This window comes from Triturus cristatus, chromosome 2_1, assembly GCF_964204655.1.
Source record: "Triturus cristatus chromosome 2_1, aTriCri1.1, whole genome shotgun sequence".
Lineage (NCBI taxonomy): Eukaryota > Metazoa > Chordata > Amphibia > Caudata > Salamandridae > Triturus > Triturus cristatus.
In genome coordinates this window covers 1,104,603,690-1,104,630,266 of record NC_140581.1, presented here as the reverse complement: position 1 = coordinate 1,104,630,266, position 26,577 = coordinate 1,104,603,690, and the positions used below count along the sequence as shown (strand labels likewise).

At 41.0% G+C, this 26,577-nt stretch overlaps 1 protein-coding gene across 4 annotated transcripts in view; it reads left to right on the top strand.

Moving 5' to 3' along the window:
• LOC146866435 (poly [ADP-ribose] polymerase tankyrase-1) overlaps positions 1-26,577 on the top strand; it is a 555,840-nt gene that overhangs the window by 5,714 nt on the left and 523,549 nt on the right. For all 4 annotated transcript variants that reach the window (XM_085636500.1, XM_085636501.1, XM_085636499.1 and 1 more), the window contains exon 2: positions 6,080-6,304. In XM_085636500.1, the coding sequence (XP_085492626.1) occupies positions 6,080-6,304 (225 nt within the window). The remainder of the gene's footprint in view (positions 1-6,079; positions 6,305-26,577) is intronic.

The window sequence follows — 26,577 nt, the reverse complement described above, 5'->3', positions numbered from 1 at the left end:
AATAAGAAAACACAACGTTGTGCCATGTTGCCGTGTCATTCAGTGATTCATGCATATTGAATGAAATGTTGGTAATTTTTTGGGATACACTTAAAGAAGTAAATATATATTTTTTTTAAAGTTGCTCAAAAGTGCATTTATTTATTAATTTAAGAGGGGAGTTTTGCGGCCCTCCAGAAGTAAAAATAAAAAATATATATATATATTTTAAACACTGCGAGAGGTGAGGGAATAATGAACTGAGAGCATCAGGCCACCTTTAGGCCTTGGGGTCTAGAGAGTATACAAAATAAAGAGAAGCAGAGGTGGGAAGAAGGGAGCAACATGGAGTGGGAGGGGTTGGTGCTGTCATCTAATAGGAAGGTAGCACATGAGCCAGAGAGGAAGTGGGGGGAGCAACTTTGAGTGCAGAGTATGGGAGTTTACTTTGTGGAAGGAGGAGCTGCATACGGGGTAACTGCGGGGAGAAACTGCACACTAAGAGAGAGCTAGAAGCTTCACAGTCATCGTGTACTGGAAGAAACAAGCCCGGGAGTGGTGCGTGCTCGCCCAGTCTGGGCTTTTTGGAAGCACGTACTTGTGCTTGGTGCGCGCCCCTGCTCGCTCCCGCAAGGTGGATTCCACCACAAGCACGAGTACGTGCTTCCAAAAAGAGCAGAGCGACGGCTAAAAGTCCTAAGCAGCGCATGCGAGACCTAAAAAGGATCAAGAGTTATAGTTTTCCAAACAAGAACTAAATGGCAAAAACACCTGTGTAACAGCATACTACGACAACATGCAGTGCATTAATATAAAGCGGTGATAGGCAAGACTTACTTTTAGTGATGGTTCTCCATGCATGATCAGTCCCTCTCTTCCTGAATGTTGACTGGTGTGTGACTGGTGGCTCTTTTTATCTTGCCGTATGGGGAAAGAATGATCAACAGGTGGTGTTTGTAACTTGCATAGACATCAGTGAAAGTAAATACTGATCACAGACTTCGGGGCGAACGGAGAGAGCCTATGCCTCTTCGTTCATGACACTGGGCAGTGTATCTAAATTTATTATGAAGAGTTTTTGTGTATCTCGCTCATAAACTAATTTTTAAATTTTACAGGTGCATAAAAACATATATATTTTTTTTAAATATTGCTGAAAAAATAAAAATATAAACTTATGCGAGTGGATGTGGTTTCAATGTAAAAGTGAGAGGTTATGGAATACCACGCTCATGATGTTCTAAGTACAAGGTGCCTAAGTTAAGAGGCTTCTATCCTGTTACCAGTTATGGGACCTATAGTGTTGTCCCTTTGTTGTGATGTTGCAAGGGGTTATGAGGGGATCAGAAATTTTGATCTCATATATTTTATTCTCAGAACAGGCTGCCTGAGTAATGAGGCTTCTATTCTCTAGCCAAATGTGAAGGAGCATATACTATTATAATCTCCCTCATTCTAGCGAAGCTGCTTATTCCTTTATCGTGATATAGCGAGGGAGTAGTCCGTGAATTGACAGGGTTGTGCTACCGTTAAAATAATGTATGCCTCATTCTTGACTTCGAGTGACTGTGCCCATGGAATGTTATCATTTACCATATTCTGGAATGTACCCAATGATCAATCCACTGTGTTAATTCTATAACCAGTTCTTATCAGCATTTTTATCAATATGGTCCAGGGTTTTAAGAACCACCTATTTCAAATAATTAGCAGAATGTCCAATTGTTAAAAAAATTACTGCTCATCTTTGTCGTTCATTTCCTGCACCTGATATTGCTCCTGTGCTCTCTAATGCAGGTTTTCACCCTTCTACATGTCATGCTTATTTGTTACAGTTCACAAGGGAATGAGATAATATATAAGACAGGAGAGCTGTTGCAATTTGTTTGTTTTTCAGGGTCCACTTGAGGTTCGGTTTTAATTAAGTTGTTTTTGTGGCTGTGGTCAAATAACGGACAGAGTCGGACCCACAGAGCTAGTGACCAACAACGGGGGCAAGACCAATTCAGGTTGTGATGGTTACACTCCTTATTTCAGTTTTCCTGGGTCGTGTGTGAATCGGAAGATCTTGCAGATTTCTTTCTCTCTTATGGGCAAAGCAAGGCTTTGGCCAATTGAATACTACCATTTTTCTATACCTACTTCTTAAGGTTGTTTGTGGCAGCTCTGAAAGTGGTAACACAAGTCTTGCTTAGGAGGTCTTTTCTTGTAAGAGAATTTTCCCTATGCTGGTTCTTAGCTCGTTTATAACATCTATTGACGATATAAGGAGGATAATCTCTAGACTCCAGTTTGTTGGTCAGTGCTTCAGCTTGGATCTTGAAGTCTCTAATGTCACTTCCGTTTCACAATAAGCGTAAATATTGGCTGTATGGTAAGTTTACTTTTGATGAACATGGGTGAAATCTATTAAACAGGAGTAGATTATTCTTCTAAGTAAGTTTTAGTGCAGAGTTAGTAGTAGTCAGCAAAAATCATTACGTCCAGGAACTTTTACTTGTATTGCTGGTGAATTTGAGGTAGAAGTCCAGTATATACGGACACATCAACGTCCTGTATAGTTTGCTCTTCGCCTTCCCATATAATCAGGATGCTATGTATATATATATTTTAATAATACAGTCCTTTTAATGATATGAGTTGTTGCTGTCAGGATATTTTTTCCTTCAAAGTTGCTGACGTATAGACTGGTCGAGCTGGGGGCAGAGGTGCTGCCCATCTATGTACTGTGGACTTTGAGATACATGGTGTCATTATATTTGAAATAATTCTCTGTCAAAGCTACCCTGCAGCATTTAAGATGAAATGCCAACTTGTTTGATAGAGGATCTGTTCGATTGTATGCAGAGTGGCACCTTGTGGTAGGCTCGTGTATAGACTCCCTGTTTAGACCAACGAGAAGATAATATTTTGGATCGAACTGTAGACCTTCCAGCATCCTTAAAACATCTCTTGTATCCTTTAAATACGTTGGTGTCTGTTGTACTAATGGTCTCTGACAGAGATCTTCTAGGATGGAGCCGATTCTGGACGCAATAGGGTTGCCTGGCGGGGGTTCCTGTGTTTGTGCATCAACAGGAGCAAATACAAATATGGCACTCTTGGTTCTTTCATACATAAAGTTGGCCTCCTTCTTTTTTTTTTGTAGAAATTCAACCTCTAGTTTGTACTTCCTCAACCATGTTCCCGATAATTCTGTTTAGTTTCCCAGTGGCATCTTGTGTGATTTATCTTATACTACATGTCGTCATTTAGTAGATCTGTTTGCCTTTCATAATCACACTTGCTGAGTAAGACAATACCACTGTCTTTAGCCGCTGATTTCACTACCAGCTTTTGATCATCTGCCAGTGCCCTTAAGGCCCTGCATTCTCTGGTCATCGTGTTGTTCAATGTCTTCAGTTTTCTAACATCCATGGTTTTAATTTTCTATGAAGATGGCTTCATAGGTTAAAATGCTGAAACCATGTTGGGAGTACAGAAGGTGGACTTGGTCAGTAAATTAGTATCTTCCTCTTTAATGGTACTTTCTATTTAATTGAAGAAGGTTTTGATCTTCAATTTGCTGCAGAATTCAGCCATTTCTCCATGGAGATTAATTGATGTGGGTGTCGGGACGAATCCGAGTCCTTTTGTTCAAGATAGAAATGTGTTCTGATAGGGGTAGTACATTTGCTAGATTGAATATCAACGACGGTTTCTTTTCCCCGAATTCTGTTCTTTGGTCTTGCTTCTAGTCACTATGCCTGTGTTTGTGTCTTTCCATTTGACCTCCTCTTCTTCTTTCTTTTGTTTTTTTACTCTTTGCTGGTATTGACCTTTCCCTAAAAAGGAGGTCTTGTCATGGGTGGAAAGTGAGGTGGTTGTCCTCCCATTTGGGGTTCATCTGGATTGAAAGTATGCAGTAGGCTGATTTATTAAAGAACGGTTCTTGCCAAGGTTGCTGCCAACCACGTCCTCTTCCGCCTTCCTGCCTCTAAATCTTTGTCGTCCTATGGTCTCAACACTGCTGCTCTAGCTCGTTGACTCAGAAGAGCTGCCTGGATTGTTATAGCACTGCACGAAAGCCTGTAGGCAGGTATTTTGTTACACATTATCTCTCAAATTACCATGGTAGGCAAGGGTTTTGCTGTTGCTGATCCACCAGGTTAAAAAATGGGGATAGAAGATTTGTACTATTTCACAGTAAAATGTTGAGACTATAAATGAGATCATAGTGATACAGCACACTAGACTGGCAGTACTGAAGGTCACCTATGGCTGGGCATAAACAGTTGCATGTCCTGCTCTTAACGACTTGGAGTGATTGACTCAGTCATACCTACCTGCCTTCCATTCTGCCTCTGGAAGATTACTTTTGATTTTTAAACTCCATGCATTTTTACTTTTAGGGTGAAAGAAACGGCATCTGACTTTTCCCCTTTTGTCATTGCTTTAAACATGACAGCACAGCTGGATAGGACAGTATGCACTAATATTAAACTGCTTTTCAACTTGCTAGCAATACTTTTATATAGACTGTTAGAATGTTACTTCACAATTTTTAATACTCCGCTCTGCACTTCTTAAAACAGAAGAAATATTGTACACTGACCACACTGGAGAGCAGTCTTCTCCCACGAGTATCTCGTGAGCTACTAGTAGCTTCCCAGTCACCTGCGGGTAGTTCTTCAGTGTGCTGCCCAGCCTGCAAAATTTGTTGAATTAAAACTTGCATTCTCCAAGTTTTCACCACTGCTTCAGCATTCATAAACTGGTGCTTAGCCACTTAAGGGTGAACTTGAGATGAATGTGCTTGCTCTACGATATAAAGGACCACCACTCACGGGAGAGGGTTATCCAATTTATTGAATACACTGCGCACACATGAGAACTGAAATGTGGACAGTGGGTAGGGGACACAGATCGACGACTTCGGGCAGGAAGTCTCACTCGGTTGCATTTTTTTCCAAATGAAAATAAAATGTTGCTCGAGTCAAAGGGGCACTTTAGGTGCTCTCAGGGAGCAGATCTGGGGGCAACACTCTAGATTGCCTCATCAGGGGAGAGGAATTATTACTTAATGTTGGGTGGAGGTCTGGGAGACCATTTATTTTTGTGCTGTGGAAAATAATCTGTAGTCCAGGAACTATTTCAGTGTTCTTGAGAGTATAGATTGGTAAATGGAAACCCCTTAAACGTCTCATTTTCCCTTCCAGACAATTGATCGGGGTGCTGAGAGTACTGTTCTGCAGGGCATTTGCTTGCTAGGACCTTTTTGTTTTTTGATCAGCTTGTTGCAATTCTGAGCTAGGGATCCTTTATCGAGGGACATCTCCACAATTGATGTGCTGGAAACTGACATAAACTAAAAATTGCACACAGTAAAGAGACCACGGAATGGAGAGCCAACATTATAACAGTATATAGAACTTGGTTTGTGAAGCCATGAACCTGAGCAACATTCAGGATCTTAAAGAGAATAGTTGCTCTGACAAGCGTATACTTCTAGAAATAAGTGAAGCAGAAATGAAATGGAACATTGTAAAATTGAATGTTATGTATGGAATACATTTCCTGTCGTTTTTTTGGCCTGGGTAGAACAACATAATGAGCAGGCCAGGGAACAGCTCGGAGGTCTTCTGAGAATTATTAACCTCTATACAGGAGCTGACTTTCCTGTCAGGACAAATATTCTGAGGTGTTAAGAGATGTGAGAGTCTTGTTAATAATATATAGACCAAAGAAAACAGGCAAATATCTTATGCAGAATATCCTCTTTTTAAACTTATACAAAAGCTTGGCGACCCCTTTTCAGTACACAGGGCACTCAAAGATTGGAAAGCAGCAGCTGAAGACAATTTATGTATCCAACATACCAAACGTTTTTTTTATTTTTCGGTCTTGGCAAGGTTCTCTCACTTACATTGTATTTTGTAATTGAACAAAAACAGTGTGTCTGAGTAATGAAGTGGTATGGGTGACATTTGAAATATTGTGTATTTGTAGAAAATATATTTTTTGTGCAGAAAGCCGTGTGCATTGTTTGCTCATTGCCATAACTTGGATACTTTATTTTATTGAGCTTGTTTAATTCAGACACTTCACATTTGTTTTGCAGGATTTGGAAGGAAGGATGTAGTCGAGCACTTACTCCAGACTGGTGCCAATGTCCATGCCCGAGATGATGGAGGGCTAATCCCCCTTCACAATGCCTGCTCCTTCGGCCATGCAGAGGTTGTCAGCCTACTCCTTTGCCAGGGTGCAGATCCAAATGCCAGAGACAATTGGAATTACACTCCACTACATGAAGCGGCAATTAAGGGAAAGATAGACGTCTGCATTGGTAAGTGTAAAGTGCAGTGTCCTAGTATACAGTGCTTTTGGTCTCTGTACATGTTTAAAACAAGTGATTTTAAATATTCAAGAGTGTAGTCTGAAGGGCTGTTTATAAGGAGGCAAATATTTTATATCGGGGGCGGATACCCCGGCAGGCCTTGTAACACTTATCCTAGGATACTGAAGAATGTAACTATACAGCGATGGAATTCTACCACACACGAAGTAGGGTGTGATATGTACAGAATAAGGCTGCTACAAATGTATACTATAATGTCTTTGTACCGTGAAATCTCGAAAATCAATAAAAAGTTTTCAAAAAAAAAAAAGGAGGCATATATTTTTTGTCTTCCTGTGGTGTTATTTTATGATAAAAGAGGGAAGTTTCAAACTTCACTGAAAATCTCACAAGCTTTCCCCATTAATTTAGTTTTTAAAGTGCAGTTTTTCATGTGCGTTGCTGGTGTTTGTGTGGAGCTGGTGGATGAAGTGAGTCATACGCTTGGCTATTTGGCTTGCATTTCTCTACTTACAAAGAATTTCAAATAATGCGATGGCCATCGGGCCCTGGCAGCATACCCAGGACATATGGACCCAGGATGGTTTCAGACTTTTTTTTCTTGAACTGTACTCTTAAGAAACCAAGGGGGTTGTGAAAAATGTTTCTGATTTGTTGATGTAGATGTTTCAATTGGTGTTTTTTTTGCCAGTTTGGATGAACATATAGCAGGCTTCATATACTGGAGCGCATTACCATATTGTTTTTCTGGTGAGTACAGCTCCCTGTGGATTGCTCATTTTATGTATATGATTTCAGATGCTAGATTAGTCTGTACAGCTTCTCCCCATTCATAGTTCACCAGCGCAGCTAGGTGGTGGCATGTGTCTTCCTGCCCCAACTCTCTGTCTGCTGTACGTGATGACATCTGATTATTTAGGTGCCAACCACCGCTCTGGCCTCTGTTTTTATTTTTTCTCCTCATCGACACAAGTCTGGAGCACTCTCTCAATGTCTCATCTATGAAATTCCTCAATTCTTCAACAGTGCCTTGGTCATGTATCGCCTCCTAATATATCAGGGTAGCTTTGGGACTCCACCCTCCATGCTGCTTTACCCTCTGTGTTGCTTGCTCCCTCCTGCTTTCTGCATTGTTGCCTGTCCCACCACACACTGTGTTGCTGGTTTCTCTTCTGCCCCTCAAAGCCCACCCGCCGTCCGTGTTGCTTGCCATTTCCTGCTATCCGTGTTGTTACTCTTCCTCCCCATCCAACCTCCTTTCCTTCTTGTTGTTGCCAGCTCCAACCCTGCAGTAAACAAAAAACAGGCACTGACACAGCCAGTGCTAAAAGAGCAACTGATGGTCAGATTGCAGAACAATGTCTTACATTCACTCCAGTAGAGAGATCTGGGCCTAAATCCATCATTTTTTTGCTCACCATGCCATTCCAGTTTGAACCCAGCCACATGCAAATCAGTTTTGACCCTGAGCCCAATGGGAACAGTCCAGCCCGAACTTCCAGGCAAGGTCCTCCCTGGACTGGAAACAAGCATCCCAGGACCGATTTCGGGGTTTCACCCCATATCAGCCAGGACAGCTTGATTCCAGTGGCATGGAGAGCCATCAGAGTGCTTTGTTTCTAAAACTTTCAGCCATGCTGTACAGTAGCAGCGCTGCTGTGCTACATGGGTAAACAACGACAAAGCCAATAGCTCTTGCCCCAGAGCCAAGACCTTTTGTTCTTCCCATTGCTTTCTTGCTGATCGACGCACCCACACCTCCCCTCTTCTCAAAAGACTTCATTGGCTGCCGATCCGAAAAAGAATTCACTTCAAGGCTTTGGTTCTTGCTTTTAAGGCCTCTCATAATATCGGTGCTCCCTATTTGAGAGCCCGTTGTCTCCACTACGTTCCTACACGTTCGCTACGGTCTTCCTCTGCACATTTGCTCCGTACGCCCAGGTTTCACCTTTCACGACAGGGCGGCCGCTCTTTTCAGGTCTTGGTATCGTCCTTATGGAACAAACTCCCTGTTAAGATGCGCCAGGAAAAAGATCTTTTCTGCTTCCGTCGCGAACTTAAAACATTGCTGTTCTAATTCCTCCTAAGGTTGTCTTTTCCTCTCAGCTAGCACTTTAGGCTTGCGTTACAGGTCCTGTGGTCAGCGCCGGGACACTCCTGGGAGTAGCCGTGCGCTTAACAAATACCTCGTAACATAACAACATAACATAGTTATATGTACTTTCCACCTGAATCACTTGCCCTTTGTTACAGAACTAATATACCTTTATTTTACAGTACTCGTATATGGTCCACCAGGCTTATCTCAAGAAGGGACGTTTAAAGTTGATGTTCTATCACACTAAAAGCATTAGACCCTTTTAAATAATTGATATTCTAGGTTATGGACTAATTATTGTTTTATTGAATTTTGATTCAAATTTGATCCCCTGGATTTAGTTAGTCAATGATTTGATATTATGTTTTAATAATATATTTGCTTACTCTATAAAGGGATTATTCCATATTCTGAAATGGTCATATTTAAGTAATTTTATGGTGCAGTTACTTTACGTTGTATGAGATCAGAACAATAACATTTTGTTGATTTTATATAGTAACGCTGTTCATTCCTTTTTACCTTCATCGCTATTTGGGGGGGTTGGGTTAGTGTCTCTCACTGGTAAATCTTTGTAATTTGCCATGGCTTGAATGCATACGTAACCCACAGTGTGATGTGATTTTATTCATGCTTCGGGTTTATGGTTAATAGTGGAATTGGGGGTACGCTAGTTTGTGTCCTCCACCATATGTGTAGACCCGAAGTAGGTTGCTATGAAATACTGCCTGAGTATTGAGGGCTGTCTCCGCCGAGTGTTCCTGTGCTGTTCACACTTTTCCTCTTCCCATGTCATTCAAGTCAATTTATTATGTTCTTGCTACAGACATACTTGTAACCAATACTTAAGATTTTGGAACAGGCTTTGGTTCCTTGTTCAGGACTGTATAGCTTAGTTGTCAATATAAATTAACTCCTCTTTTGATGGCCACCCTTTCTGTTTTTTATGTCTCGCCTGAGCCAGTGGGTGCCCTGATCTGCGAGACCTTTAGTAAGCGGCTTTTGAAAGTGCCACCACAGGCTTTTGGTGGTCTCAAGCTTGCGTGCACGCACCAGCCGCCATCTGTCTTTCCTCCGTCGCACAACTCCCGCTTCTCCCCCACCCCAGATTGCTTCTCGCAGCCGCTTACGCGGCCAATGCTTGCATCGCTCGCCGCGCTTGTCACTTTCACGGCCGCGCTGCCAATGCGTGTTTTTCATTCTGCTTTGTAAACTGAACAGTGCTAATTACTTTGCACAACCTTAAAGTGCGTTTTTTAACAGTTTCTAAGCATTCATAATAATGTTAAACTAAGAACCCAAAGCAATTCTTACATCATATGCCCAAGTTTATTCCTCTTTTGCTCAAGCAGTTTAAATGCTGTAAGAACCCAGGCATCATGACTGGGTTATAAGATACTGAGCCACGAGACCACATTATTACCATTGGAAAAGTAATGCTTATTTTACCTAGGAACTTCCATGACACTAAAATCACCCAATTAAGAACAACCCTTGAGGTACTAGTACTGCAAAGACCCTTCGTCTTCCAATTCACTTCTTTTAGGATATCCTAGATCCAATGACAAGATTATATGCCTGATTACCTCCACACTCGCAACAGCAAGCCTATCTGAAAGCTCTTCAAACTTGCGCCCTTTCCCGTCTGAGAACTGATCCTGGTCTGTATTTTCGATGGGTGCGCAACTACAGAGTAAGTGTCTATGGGAATTGACAATACTCGTGCAGACCACCTCCAGCACATCACACCACACATTCACTGGGCTGAGTAATGATGACAATTACCGTTAGTAGTTTCTATGTGATAACCCTGAATGTGGAGCCAACAATTTGACAGGTGCGCACCTTTTGTTTTATTTCTGGAGACACGTTGCGTTTGGTCCCCTTACGCCAAAACCATATCTCACAATTCAACCCTCATACAGTTATCCACCACCTCCGGTACGTACCTGTGCAAGCTGCCTTTATCCCTTCATCCCAACCCTGGCACCGTGCCATTCCGGCAATAGTAGTTAGTCCCCAGCATAAAGCTAGCACCCCTAGCTTGGCTTGTCTAAGTACCTAAAAACAAAATTGCGTCTGGCCCCTTCCCCTGAGCCAGCACACCATGCTCCCTACAACACCCACAACATCTACTCCTCCTGCAAGTATACCTGCAAATATTTTTAGTAAACCGTTCTCCTCCATGTCAACTCCCCCCTCAGCCTCTAATACCCCAACCCCTACCAAGTGATCATAACTCTATACCACTAGTTCCTCTCACCCTGTGTAGAACTCTACCGGAATCCCTAAAGCGACTCTTCCTCCCCGCCATACACCAACTTCACCCCACTCTCTAGCATTTTTCACGCCATCAACTCCCCAGGTACTCACAGAGTTCGCTGTACCGCTGGCATCCTCTCCCCAGCTGCTGCAGGTACCGCAGCAGCACGTCGGTCAGCAGGTCGCAGGCAGTGAGCTGCACCGAGTCCCAACCCAATGCCTGGCATACCTGCGTGACCGACACCCGCAGCAACGCTCGCGAGTATCTCTCACACATCCCGCCAGCCACAGTCGGGGAGTCCGTCACCTCTCCCGCTGCTCCATCCTGGTGGCTGTTGGTGGGACCACGGCCTCACAGTGCGACCTCTTTACGTACTATCGCCAGCGCTGCCATTTTAGGACGCGCACCTCCCTTGCCGGGAACGTGCCGGGCGACCGCCGAACGCATCGCTCGTACATCGATTTCTCGACAATCAAACAACCTGGCCATGGTCTGCTCAAGCTTAACTTTAGTTTGTGTGTACCAGTCTGTGCAGTTCACAGACATGGAGGGCGTATGACGACAATCTCTGTTCTCCCTCGTGTTTTTCCGAGTCACAATGCTACAGTATCGAATGTCGAAACTGTATTTTCCCAAAACTAGTAAGTTTCGAAATACAAACCTTTTCGTTTTTTGCAGTTTTAAATATTTATGCATTTTTATATACTGTGGATATTACCCAAAGGCGTTAGAGTGCTTTACAACAGACAAAGATCTTTACAAAATATTAAAAAAATTACAAAGTAGCAGATCATTCCATAAGGCAGGGAATTTGAAAGGTAAACTTCACAATTTAACATTAGAAAGTCCACAGACCGACTGAGACTAACAGTTTTTCTAACCACACTTTAGGATATCCTCTGCAGATGACAAACAGTACTATTACAGGTTGATTTTGTGACCCTACCAGTGCACCATCATATATTTACTTGCAATGGCAGTGCCATGTTTGTTTTTTATTAATTTCCAGAATGATTAGTTACCTCTTCAGGGCACAGGAATTACTATTTCTGGTAGCCACTTTAATAAACCGTGTTTGAATAAACCTGACTGTACAAAGTGTCTTGTGAAACCCACCATTGGGCAATGCACTTGTTGGCGAAGAGTTCGCTGTCTACTTCTAATAGCTCTGCTTTTGTACACCAATATGAAAAACTATTATGTGTATTTTGTGCTGAAATAAGTTGTCTAAATCTGCTCATAAGACTGAGAGGTAATTATCATCTAACATCAGTCTTTGGTGAACATATCATGAAATAAATGTCTTTAAGTAACTAATCCTGAGCATTTATGCAATGCCTTATATAATTACGTCTCATTTCTCTTAAAAATTCTCATATTTAATTTGGCCAAAGCATCCTCCTGCCATTCACTTTATTTAGATCTAGGTTTAAGGGCTTTTACCTAGTTAGGTGCTACCCCTAACCACTGGATTCACTCTGTCAGAATCGGATATTAGGACTTAACAATAAACATTTATACACTTCAGCGCAAACTTGGCACAAAGGCATTAGAGTGCTTTACATAAGCATCAGATTACATTACACATGGTGATTTTTATTTTTAGGTGCAGAGAGAGTAAGTGATTTTACCAGAATCACATGATGTTGCGGCGATAACGCAACTCAAACCTGTGCTCTTATTAACTGCTAACTCTATTCTGGTCTGCACTCCTCTTACTTGCCCCATGAACTGGAATGCCAGCCCAGGTGGTTTCAGGGCCACTCCCCCTATTAGTGTCTGAGATTATTCTTCAATCTCATCCCCTAAACATAAAACCTAACTAAAATGTCCTTGAACGAAGCCAACAAAGTTTTATAAGCCCCAAACATACTAATGTGTATCCCCAGTCGGCCACTGATTCACCCTCACAATTTCTAAGGTACGGCTCAATATCCTCATGAATGTGTAAAATATTTCTATATGTTGTATTGTTGTGTTATCTATGTTTTTTGTCTCATCTACCACTCAACATTCCATCAAATTACCTAAGTTAAAGTCATTGCTATGGAAACCAGCATTGGCATAGCCAATAGGTCTCGCTTTTGGGACCTTATAAGTGTTTAGCCATGCAACAGTTGATGTTGTTGCACCAAGGGTATTGTGCTGCATAACTAAATAATTATAAGGTCCCAAAAGCGAGACCTATTGGCTATGCCAATGCTTGTTGTGTATGTCGCACCCCAGGAGTATTTTTGGTATTCTAATGTTTTTGATTGTTTGAGTGATTCTCTTCTGCTGCTGAAGTCGGGAATATATCCTTTGTAAAAGTCATCTTTTCTCTCTGGATGTGCATTGGCCGTACACTTTTTTTTTCTTTTCTTCCCTGGCATATTGGCCCTCGCTCCCTTTGGTTTGCATTCTGCTCTCTCGGCCCTGTCCATTGTCTCTCTGCTCTTTTGTGTTCCCAGTCTCTTCCTCCCTCCAGTCTTTCTTATTTCGCAGCTGCATACCAGTGCTTCTGCCCATTCGTCTTTGCCCTGTGTTCGGGCTCCTCTTTAGAGCTAGGATGCAAAAAAGATGTCCGTCCACCACCCATGCAGCTGCTAGTATTGGCTCTTCCAGTGCTTATATAATTGTTGCTGAAGCATTGCTAAACTCCGTATGGTAAGGCAGCCATCTTGGAACTGTGTTTGGCTGATATTCTTTATTATACTTCTACTGTTCCAAGATGGCCGTCATGTTGTTACATTCTGTTTATTGTGTAAATTACTTTTTAGTTTGCTGCACCGTACCAAAGCATTTTTATTGCTGTTTTGATTGTGTGTACGTCTAATTTAATGCCTTTCTTTGATCTGGTCTGTAGTTTTGTCCATGATGATGTATGTATGATGGTGGATGCTAAAAAAAAATAATGTCTAATGGGCTGATTGAAAACACTTGCTGTTTGTTAGCTTGTTTTACAAACGAAAAGTTTCATAGCTACTATGGTACAAATGCCAATTTCTGTTAAGGACACGGAGATGTGAGCTATGGTTAAATGTATTTACTTTAACTTAAACCATTGCCCTTCACATCAAACAAAACTTTACATTTCCCACCAAATGTGAACATTTGTGGTATACAAAAAAAAACATTTCATGTCTTTTATTGTCCAGTTCCATCAAGCCCCTAGTGGCCTCCTGTAATCTAAAGCCAGGGCCCCAAGAATGATGCGAATTTTTTCTTTTCTTTTGCCGCCACGTTGTTTTCCTGTATAATTCTGGATTTACCATGTTGGCCACATAATCCATAGTCTGCTGCATAATCTGCTGCATTATCTGCAGGTTCAATAAAAGTTGTTTCTAGCTTAAACAGATCAAAAGTTACAACAAAAAAAAACCACTGCAATGGAAGCCCTTTGCAAAGGTTGATTGCTCACCTTTCTGTTGCTTATTTCTGTACTTGGGTGTCAAAGTAGAACTCATGAGATCAACCTTTGCTTAGATAGTGTTGACGTGTAAAAATAAAAAGAATTATGAGCCAATATTAACACATAATGTTCTGAAAAAATCTGCATAATTTACCTTTAACTGACGCCTACCTATTCTAGCCAACTCTGCAGCATTTATTTGGACTTGGCCTTGCCAAAAATTCCAGTGGGTCTGCTCATAGCTTTGTGGTGAGTTAGATAAACCAAGTTTAAATTAACTGGCAGTTCATTGTACTTAAAAATTTGTATTCTAGAAAAATCTTAACACTTTTCCTTTAACAAATCTCTTAACAAAAGTGAATAACATTTCGTATTAGGTAGAGCGTTTTCTCTGTCCAGTAATACAAACCTGCATTTATTTTAAATATAAAAATGAGGGTTGATAGTTCTAAAAAAAAAAGCTTGGGGCTTGTTAAATAAGGCGGAGGTGTTTGGAATCAAATTATTCATACCTATGACTAATTGTTTATATCTTTAGCTCATGACACTATCATTTGAAAGCGTCCCTAAAGGATGAACCGTCTCCGGAACTACCCAAAGGCACCACTATTTCATCTTTGTACTTGAGCCTGACATCAGTATCCGTCTGGCCAGAAAACCAGGTGATCACTGCTTCAAATAGAATATAACAAGAATCATTAAGAATCAAACTCGAAGGCAACAAAGGCATCCCATGTGGTGTCAGAAGTTGTAGGCAAATCCGTCAATCTGAGACATTTAATTCCTTGTGGCAGGCGTTTTTCATTATTTATATTGTAACATTTTCATGGTAGTCATGCCGATCTTCAGAAAGCGTGGTATTATTTGAACCCAGGAATTCTGGGAAGTATAGATCATACAAGTAAATGACAACGGCTGTTCGGGTAGCAGTGATGATCCGAGCAAATGGTATGCACCATTTCTTTGTTAGAATGGTTTCTTTCCATCCTGCGTGTCCCTCCTGAACAGTCGGGCCCCTTTGTTCTTTATTCTTCACCATCACTAGGCCGTGAGGTCATCAGTACTTAGCGGTTCTGAACCCGGTAGTGAACTATCGTTGGTTAGGTTAAGAGCATGGACCTACTGTAGGGCATGGCCGCAGGTTGTATTGAGGGCCAGCGTCCTTCATGGGCTGACCTGGCTCAGTTGTTGGGGCAATCCTGTGTGCTGCAGCCGGAGGCAAAGTCTGAGGCAAGGGAGCTCTTTTCACATTTGAGGCCTGGATCCAATTCTAATATCCTGTACATTTCATGCCTGTTTATGTTGCCAGCAGAACTTGTAAGGGACCCTTCCCATGATGTTGTAGGCAATTATCTCTGAAAATTCTTGACCGTCAACCATCCACCAAGTTGAATATTGTGTCCAGGCCCCTTCATAGGCAATGGTAAGGCGCCTTTCACCTGTTTAATAATGGCAGAAACACTTTTTGTCCATTCAATGCAATATTCTTGGAGCAGTGTATCAGTTATTTGTGTTGGCAATATTCATCACCTCACAAGTCACCATCTCTTTCTTCTATTGGTGTATCCTGTAAATATATTCTCCCTTTGGTCTGTTCTTCTGTGATGAGTACACAATCTTGAGGCGTGTTGGTATCTTTCTGGGAAAGGGGCAAGAGAGAAGCAGTATTCAGTGCGGTACATCAATGTATGGTAACATGAGGACTGAACAAACATAATTCCTAATGAGTTAGTCTGGCATTTGTCTAATGTTGTCTGCATTTTGTTTAACAGTATATCTACAGAGTAAGGTAAATACAGATGCATTTTGTGTCCAAATAAGTATTTCTGCCCGTTTTAGGGAAACATTTGCTGCTGCAGTTGCACGCAGGCATACTGGTAAGCCTTGAGCAACCATGTCTGAGTTGGCGGAAAAATAAGTGCAGTGGCTTTTTCTGTCACCCTGTTGTGTAAAAATAGCGATTGCACACCCATCTTGTTCAGATTCACTTGTGCTGGCCAATCATATTTCATAATGTGTTGGTTGGTGTCAACTGAAAGATGTCTAGTTGTGCTTTTAGTGCCAGCGAAAAAAAAGCCACAAACTACAAAACATCTTCCTTAGTGGGGTCATCACTGTTTTTTCATACAGGGAGGATCGGACTCTTGAATGGGAAACCCTGTATCTCTCTTATCACTCTGTTCCTTAATAAGTCCTCTCTCACCATTTCCATTCCCTGTTCTCCTTCTGGTGATATTTTGTATTGTAGCACTCGTGGGCGAGGAACATTTTTGTTTCACTGTTATTTGTACATGTGCTATTGTCATACTTCACACAGTTTTCTTCCCGAACGCCCAAACATTGTTGTCTACTTTGCCAAACGCATATTCAGGTACTGTAGTTTGGGATCCGGTGAAGTAGACATTAGTGAGAGAGAGTTTTTGGTACATTGAAGGAATATGCAACCTGCGGTGCATTTTATTGTTGCGTGCAATTTTTTGCATCCTCGTGATGTGGAACGCCATCTGTTATCAGTATATTCATGCAATAAATGCAAAAACAGTCCACTCTCCATCCCTTTTTTTAGTCATCATCTCCCATATTTGAGTTTCTTCTTCTGAACATGGCTGTACTTCATAATGGTTATTTACACCACACAATTCACAATCTATCCATTTGTCACTACTTCTATAAGATAATTATTTTAGTGCTGTAATGGTGAATCTTTTTTGTCACAATGCAAATTCTTCCTACCACACCACTAACCACAACAATCATTCAGGACTATCCTATAGCAAAGTACAACACACTACCCTGTCCTTATGGCCATATTTCTCATTAGACGACTCTCATATCATTACACATCATTACACGCATCCATAGTACTTATTACCAGTTCTCGATAACTGTTTTGCCTCTGAGTTCTTTATATCCAGCCAAGTCACCCTTGTGTGTCAGGGTACTGGTGATCCCTTCAGACTGGGACAGTGGGAAATGCAATTCCCTCTGCAGGCATGTACTTTGAAGTCAGTCGGTTCTCCAACCGACCCCTTGGGTGCGACTCCTTCCGGTCCATTTGGACTTGGTGGATTCCAGACGAGCCCCTAGGATGTGAACGCACAAATCGGGTACACTTGCTGTTAATGAGAGACAGTAATCGAACACAGTTGTGGAGGAATATTGAGCTTGAGAGATATGAAGCAGTCTGATTCCAAGTATGCTCTGCCAGACACATCTGGTGCAATCTTTATGTACTGTTTTTCATCTACAATGACATACATGGAAATAGCTGAGTCAGACATAGTGTGCAGCCTGTGGTGTTTCGTAAGTTAAGTCTTATACAATCACAAACCGGTATCTTAGCAGAGCATGAATACATTCTCACTGTGTGAGCTGTGGTTTCAACATCTGCTGTTCTCGTCCTTTCTTATCTGTGTGTTACTTCAGTTCTTGAAAACATAGGGGAAGCTTAACATACTCAAACAGTTCCATGACTTTTACCCTTGTCCGGCCTATGTGCAGGAGCCAGGGTTTGTACAGCTGCATGGCTCATGAAATCACAGTGAATATGGAACATGGAGAACAGTTGCTTAATATCATAATTATGCTCCCACTGTAGCATAGTAGGCTTTGCCGTCAGTTCTGCAGACAATACTTTCTTAATTATCCTGATCAGCCAGCCTTTAGATCAATACCTTATTTACAACTCAAAGACAAGTGGCTATCATAGGGTGCTCTTCCACTGTGGACCCGGCTTCATAGAATGATCCAGCCGAATTGACTGTCCTAAATGGGCGAGTCAGTCCTGCACAAGCTACCTCTGGGTATTTCATCAGCCCCCATTGGATTGAAATCCCTCTCCTGACACCAACTACACGATCGCTTACAAGTCATTCTGAATCATGTGCTCGTGCTAGGAGCCCAGGAAAGAAGTTTGTCTCGAAAGGCCAGAGACTTACTGGCTTCCCCTGACATCCATCCTCCAGGCCATAAGCTGAAGAAGTCTTTGCATCACGATTTAGATATGGACCCTCTCTTGTACTCGCTAGAATGTTCTAATCCTGGGTAGGAGGACTGGAAATTCCAAAATGGTCTCCTCGCTTATGCTTTTTATGCTCCATAATAAATAAGGTGGACAGCACAACTGCTTCCTCTCCCCCGCTACTGCCTCCATGTATGGTCTCCAAATAAAGATAAAGTACCTTCAACCTTGAGGCAGACTGATCTGTAGTGAAAGGACTTTGTCTACATCCCATAGTCCGAAACACCCCTAGGTGTAATTACCCAGTGATGTTTGAGGAATATAGAGTTCACGTCTGCTACTACATTGGCCTTTTTTGGAAAATATTCTGCCTGTTGTGCAGTTCCCTGATCAAGGCATAATTGCCATAAGCCCTTGACCATGTTCCCTGGTGTCTAGGATCTCATGCTCCCAAGATGCTCTATATATGTCACTGCTGACCTACTACGTCTTTGTAATAGTAAGCAGCGTAGCATATAATTTGCCTTGACCTCCTGACTGGTGTGCCTGCGGTGAAATCTTTCCAAATGAGATGGGGGGTGGGGGGGTGGAAGTCTAGTTTTTCCAACCACCCGATGTGGGTATGAAACTCGCCACATAATTTGTTTTGTGCAGGCTGTAAGTTTCCGACTCTTATTAAATCTGGTGCAATGCCAGATGAGGTCTTTTCTTTCCACCCCTTTTTATGGTACAGCCACCACTGGATTACCAATTGGGAATTGTCTCACTAATATGTATTTGTATGTATGGGTGATTTAATTGCACAAAATGCAGTTGTATTAATTCGCACATCTCACAGGCGCCATTAAGTTTTTTTTCCGGAAATTACCTCAGAAGGTCAGTTTCTTCAATGTTTCTCCATTGCCCAGTGTTAAAATGGGAACCTCGTCATTAAAACTAAAGCAACCGCTGAACATTCATAATTCAGTCAGGGCCCATTGATTGCAGGAGGATTGTCAAACCTATCTGAGCTTACTCATTCTTTAATTAGCCGTCTATTTGTGAAGGCTAAGAAAAATCTGAACCCTCTAAAAGCTGCCAAAGCCTATTAATATCTTTCTTGCTGACCGTAACTTCAGCAAACTAGCTAATAACCACTGCCTATTTGGTAAAAAAAGACTGTTCATGAAAACTGCACGTTTTGATTACAGTCTGATCTAGCGTTAGATCTACCTTGCTAGAAATCTCTCAAAGTTAGACCCAGATTGTGTCTTTACCAATAAAGCGGTACCCAAGACACCACAGGGGTCGCAACAGCCATTAGATACCTTCCAGCTCTGTGGAGAGCGGGCCTAGAGCTTAACAGCTCCAAGACAAAGTGTGTGTTTCTTTCCAGATAGAAGGTGACTCTATGCAAGAGAGGTCCTCTAGTGGGTGACACCCCAATAGATGCGGTGGCTGAATTTGACTATCTAGGCATAAGACTTGCCTCATATTTGTGCTGGGCACAGCATTTCTAAAAGAGAATGTTATCCCTAATTCAGCAGATAGTGAGCATAGCAAAGATTCATAGGATGACTACAACTAGAAGGGTGGCCCCAGGCTACAACATCAAGGCTGTGGGTCTGTTATGTTTGGGGCAGAGTTATGGGGGGTTGCTCGATTACACAAAAGAGTTACTGTAGTGGAGCATAAGTTTATAAGATCCTTAGTAAATTGTTCTGCGGGTACCCCATTGACCCCTCTTTACTTAGACCTGGCTCAAAGAAGCATTTCTCAAAAATCGAGTGCAGGCTCTTTACTTTTGGCATCGATTATTTTACACTCCAGTTCTAGAGTCCAATTGGGTTGGCCATAGGGACCTTATGGCCTCTCCATGTGCTGGAAAAATCCCTCTATTTCGAGCTGTCAAGCATTCACTCCTGAAATTGAGTCTTCAACTATACTGGTTGTCGCCTGAGTAATTGTGTATGATTCCCAGAGCTAGCATTAAAGCAAAATATTGGGAGTGTGTCTCTGTGGAAAATGTACTGAATTGTAAACTAACACTAGCATTATCTTTTATTGACCTTGAAATTGTCCCCCACATAGCAGCTGTACTTGTAGTTATGGATCCCTATCCATTAAAGCTTTCAGCAGCAAATGGCAAGAGAAGGGTGTTGCTGGCGGTTTATGTCCTGTATGCCGAGGGGGTTCGGAATCATTCATCCATATACTATTCTTTTGCCCATACTTTTATCTCCGGACAAAGTTGATTGTGCCATTCTGTAGGAATTTGGGTACTAGAAAGTACATGGAGACGTTTAGAATACTAACCACTGATACAAGCAGTGTAGTGGTTTTTGGTATAGGTAAATAATTACTGGGCCTATGGCTAAGACGAACTAAGTGTATACTACTGTTTTGTCAGTTCATCAAGGTGCACTGGAACCTAGAATTCTTGCAGATTCGTATGTTTAGATTGGATCATAGTATTAAAGGGGAGCTGGTTTAATTGTGTATTAGTTCTATCTTTTCATAATGTGCTTTGCTGATATTCTAATTTGATATTTAAGTCACAATTCTATTGTATTTGTATCCCTATTTTATGGATTTGTATGTTCTGTGTGATGTATTGTGATCTACTTTTATGATCCCAGTGATTTGATTATAAAGATTTTGATGATGAATAAAGCGAAGACTATTTTATCTGAAACTTTGTATTGTTAACTAAACAATTCAATCAGTTTTCTTCATTTTACTACAGACGGGTAAATTGGATAGCCCAGTATTTCACGTACTTTTTTTTGTTTAACCATCTACGCATAGTTGAGTTTCATGCTGATTGCACCAGAATAAACAAGCAATATAATAAACAAGCAATATAAAACAAATATAACTAGTACTTGTGAAATTATCCCTGTATTGCCATCTCTGGATTCTGGTGTTATTTAGAAAGCTCTCTGCTTTCTAATCAATGATATCATCGGAATCCCTCGATCCCAATGTAGGGCCATATTACACCGTTATGGCTTAGGGGACACAATATCAAAAATGGTCTGAATTTTGTTGCGGTTTGCAATGCACAATGCACACTAAAACTCATTCCCGTCTGGTTTTCTTTTTTGTATGCCTTTCTTTCCCTAATCACATGCAATCAGCAAAGTTGTGTTCTCAGCATGGCAGTGGTGTGAGCCTGTAAGCAGCCACATCGTTAAATTAACAAGAGTTCAGTACTACCACCACCATATTGGACAACTTTTAGCGCTGTTTCTAACCATGTAAAATGATAAACTCATCAAGGCTTGGAGAATTGGTAAATGTCCTCATCTACCTTCTGAGCAGCAAAGAAAAACAATTTTGAGGGCAGAAAGGAACTTGTAACCGTATGACCATTGGATTGGTTGATAGAAGTAATGTGATTTCGTTTGTAGTCCACTAATTTGCCCATGCTTGATGGGATAACGTAGTGCTATTTGTTCTGTTGACTGCTTTGAAAAGATGGTGAGTTTTAAATAAGACCGTTAAACATAATCGTTGCCTCTGTTAGACTACTGCATGTGTTCAATTCCATGTTACTAAGTGGATAGCAGTAACGCCTTGCAGAGCGCAGCAAACTCTGGGATACGGAAGAACATGTATTTGATTTAAAATGAGGGTTCTAATCGAAGGATTAGATTTTCTGCTTGTATGCAGCAGCAAACTCGTTATAAAGGTAACAGAGAAGAACTGGATACTAGAGTTAAATTATCTTTTTTTTTATACCCCAAAATCCTGATAAATGATGGCCCTGCTATATGTTGAGAAGCTCGAACGCTGCTGATTATCATATAAATAATCCACGCATAATCCAGCACAATTCATTTAGATGTTTAAAATGTAATTATTCACTGTGGTTGGATTAATTTCTAATCTTTGACCGTTTATAAGGTTGGGATTGCAGCTGTGTTGTTTAAATCAAATGTGCTCTCCTCTGAGGCCTCTGCTTTCGCCAGCATTTGCACCGATTGGAAAATTTCACAGGCTCTAAAATATGAAGTTGCTTTTGATAAAGAAATATAACAAAACCAGATTTAATAGTATCATAGTGGCTGGGAATAATTGCTTTTCAGGTAAGGCTGTTTTTGGTGTATTGTTACAGCTGGTATTTGGCGAAGTCTATATTTAAAATGTAAAACATTTATGAAGCTAAAGCATGACTATGTTTTTCAATTATGCTTTCAGGCAAATGGTTTGCCGATAAACTGTTTAGGATCAAAGCCTCGTGTGACGTTTTGATAAAGATTCAGGTGATAGACTGGTGGAGAATAAATCGAGTTAGTGTGATATCCGATGCTGCATTTTTGTGGTGGTATATGAACGTGCCTTGAGGCAGATGGATAAGCGGTTTTATCGTGCGTTTCTATTGGAGTTAGATTCAGGATTGATTTCGATTGCGGTTGTAAACATTTTGTAAGATTGTAACTAGATCGTGAACTTTTATCTTCTTATCCTTGTAAGTCTGGTATACCTTTTAACGAAAATTCGTGTGGATGGTTTTGTTTTTAAAACCGCGCCTTTCCTTTGTCTACCTCCGTTTGAAAGACTAGTAATGCTATATAAATGTTTATTTCTGGCTAATAATTCAGACCTGTTGAACAAATACAGTGTACACGTGTTACTCTAGTGTGCGCACTCGAAGTAGCATCTGAGAACCGCATTCATGCAATTCTTGACTTAATTTAAACGTTTAGTATCGAAAATAAACATTTTACAAAACCCCCTGGATCTGTACTATGGAATGACTTTTCAGCTGTTTACAACAGTTGTTAAATATGTGGGTATTTTTCCGAGGAAAGCCTGTTTTGAAATTCAATTTGGCGCGTGTGTATTTAAATAGATTATAGAATGTTTCACGTCAGTCTGTGTTATTGTCTAAAATAGAATGGCTTCACAACTGCACCCTAAAATAAACGTACATTTCAGGCCGTAACTTTTCCTTGGTTGCCGAATGTGCTTATTAATCTGCTGCATGCTAGAGAAGCACTCGAATGCATTAAACTGTTGTTTTTATGCTTATAGGTCTGTAAATACTTTCAAGGGGTGGCGAAGAAAAGTCTCGTCTACCCATTGATTGTCAGGCTTGTCCGGACAGTAGGTCGGGGAAAACGAACCTCTTAGGATGTTAAATCGCAAGCAGTTTCGGCGATTCGGATGTATCGGAAGCACCAACGTTTTTCGTGTTTCTATTATGGTTGCTTGGTTCGCGTGGTGGGCAGAAGGCGGAGACTTGGGTAGATTTATTATTTTTGAAATCCTCTTCTGAAAGGCATTCCTCAGAAGGACTTCGCTGCTAGAGACTGTACCCTGCATTCTGTTTTCCACTGGGAATGCAGTATCTTGGGTGCTGCTTCTACTTTAAACTATTTCCACCCACTAGCTGTGAAGTTTGCAATCATTTACAGAGATTGGTAACGTTTCTATAACTCCGTTAACCCTGTTTTTTGTTCCTCGTTTTCATACTCCATGTTTCAACATTTTCTCACTAGAATTAACCTAGTACAGGAAGTACAGCGAACAACCTGCTACTGGTAGGTGTTTCGTGGTTTGTATGCAAAGATTATTGTTGCCCTTATTTGGCTAATCCAAGTAGGAGTCGTGGCCCTTGGAGGTTGTTTTAATGTTTTTGTTCAGGTTTAAAGCTAATCTGCATTACTTCTAGTTTATATGTGTACGTTTTAAAGGGATTTTGCAATTCTTAGGCTAGTTGTCATTCACAATGGGCACGTTTGCAGGATCTGATGGCCATTTAAGACTTCAGCCTTTTTGCATTGATTTCCTAGAGCTGGTTCTTGAGCCCGTAAATTTAGATATTTATACAAGCCCTCAATGTAGGTGGCTTCCTTGAGCAGAGTGTTATCTTGCCCAGTGCCTGTTCTAAGTGGTTGCACTTATGTGGGAGTTGGATGGCTGTTGTTGGCATGCAAGTCGGCCTTCTGACTAGAAATCCATGGTTCTAGTGGTGCCATTGACGTTCCTTTTAACAATTGGTCTGTATAAGAGGGCAGCTGGTAGTGCATTGCTGCTTTCAAATTCTTAAGCAGTTGGGATCTGCGATTGTTGTCCGAGTCCAATGGCAGTCTCAATGTCCTATAGTTTACCTTTAGGGACTACATCCCACATCGAAATATAAAGGGTCCGATTCTGCCACTTATTTCCCCATCTTGGTCTGCTGGCCAAGTCTGTTATTTAGGTGAAGCATGGAGATATGTTCGGCAGCAAACGTGATTTTTAGAAAAATTATACATATAATATACTTAAAAGGGCTTTCATCCACTGGTCTGTTGTCTCATTCACATTTTTCATGCACAGTTGGTCATCCCACGTTAGCTGTTGTCTGACTTCACGGTGAGAGGCTGCATTCTGTTTCTCAAGAAGCACATTCAACACGCATAGTAGATCCCTTTTATGCAAGGGACTGCTATGATGTATACTTTTTGAGACCAAAAATTCTTTTTTTCATTAAATGATTTTTTTCCTTAATAATCTTAGAATATTTCCTGCCCCCATTTTACTCTGTGGAAACCTTGAAAACACTGGCCATACATTAATTCACTTTTAGAAGGAAATGCAGAAACTAAACTAAACTGAAAAGCACTAGCGCAAATCACACTATAAACCATGCACAAAACATTTAAAGCTTTTCTGCAGTGAGTCGAGCTTACACCAGGGCATGCAGTGGGAGACCAACCCTGAGGCTTAGTTTGAACAGTGGAAAAATTATGAGCAAAACAAAAAAATGCATTTTCTATGGGAACTGTGACTTAACTTTCTAATGTAGAAGTACACAGTGGTGAATGTGAATATCTATATCACAATCTTTTCCAAGTAAACACACTCTCAGGACACACGCAGATAATTCAATTCACAGAATTAATGAGCTTCACATAACGTGTTTCGGCTGTCCCGCCTGTGACCAAGGCTGCACAACAGCCGAGACGCGTTATGTGAAGTTCATTAAGTCTGAGTATTGAATTTAATTATCTCCGTGTATCCTGAGAGTGCGTTTCCTTGGAAAAGATTGTGATATAGATATTCACATTTACCATAAACAACAAGACAAGTATGTTTTATGAGGATGGTGATCCTGTATGATTAGCAGTGACCTATGCATTACAATGTAAGGTTGACTATTTGGCCCCTTCCAGGACTATCCAGCCTGCAAGCAGACACCATTAGTGGTCATTTCACTGGAGAACAAGAGTAGGTGTTTCTTTCAAATATCACTCATTTTTTTAATTTCTAGGGAGAGCCACTCCATTTGATCTGAACCAGCTCTGATCTGTGTGAACCAGAGCGGACATTAGCAGCATAATTTAATTCAATATGACCTTGCCCAGAATTTTAGAGTCGAAATTTATTAACAGGAGAGGCCTAGAGGATGACTTTTCCAATAGGGCTTTCCTGGTTTGGGAAGTACCACTTTTGCTGCTTCTCTATTGGGTGGGTAGCGTTCCAGTTTTATTTATCTGGTAAAAGAGTGACCGTAGTCTTGGGAAAAGCTGTTTACACACTTATTGTACCACTCTAAAGGGAGTACGTCTGAGCCCAGTGATCCATTTCTTTCTAAGTTACATATGGTTTCCTGTATCTCTTAGACTGGAATGGGTTGGGGAGTAGGGAGTGGGCATACAGAGCTTTGTAATAATTAAAGACCTGAATAGCCATATGTGAGTGGATTATGTCTCCCTCTGGGTTTCTAAGAGTGGTTACTTCACGTGTAATTATTTTCAAGACTAGCAAGGATACTAGTAGCATTCCTGCTTTGCCATCTCAGAATTCATTTTATTGGTTTCATTTTTATTGTCAAAACATATGTCGCTATAGGTATATGGAGTAGCATTGTTGAGTTTTATTCAATTTGTCTTCAAACCTCTGTTCAAGAGCGCATTTTGTCTCAAGTAAATTTACATCTCTTTGTAAATTTGACAGGGCTGTCTGGAGAAAATGTCGAATAGCTGTAGTTGTTTTTATGCATTCATCCCTTGTTTCCATTTGTAAGGCTTAACTTTGTGTGCCTCTATTACATAGAACCCTATTTACTTTTAAATGATGGCCTATAGAACCAACAATTAAGCCACAAAAAGCCACATCATGAAACGGCGCCACCTTTAACCGCCATTAGGGAATAAGCGGAAGTGGCTTACCTTAAAACTACATTAACTAAAGGTTATGTTCTGATACTGTCTTGCAAAGGTATTTCGTAAAATGCACCTCATAAACCATTTCTATTTCAACCAGGAACATGTAATTTCTGTTGTGGAGTTTATGTACTGGGGAGTATAATGAATCTTTTATCCTGTCTGGGTGTTGTTGCATCCTTTCTTGCATCACTTAGTTTTCAGTGAGACAGCCAGTCTGTCATAGACAATGTATTTACCCCACTTATGATGTTCGCCTATGGTCAAGTGATCTCTTTTTCCTTATATCATTAAAACAACTTGTATCCTCAAACTTAACTATTTGTGATAACCCAAACTCCAGTTCATGTTCCCTTATTGTGTGTAGGCAATCGATCAGCAAACACATTTTTGACATAGATACTAGCTCG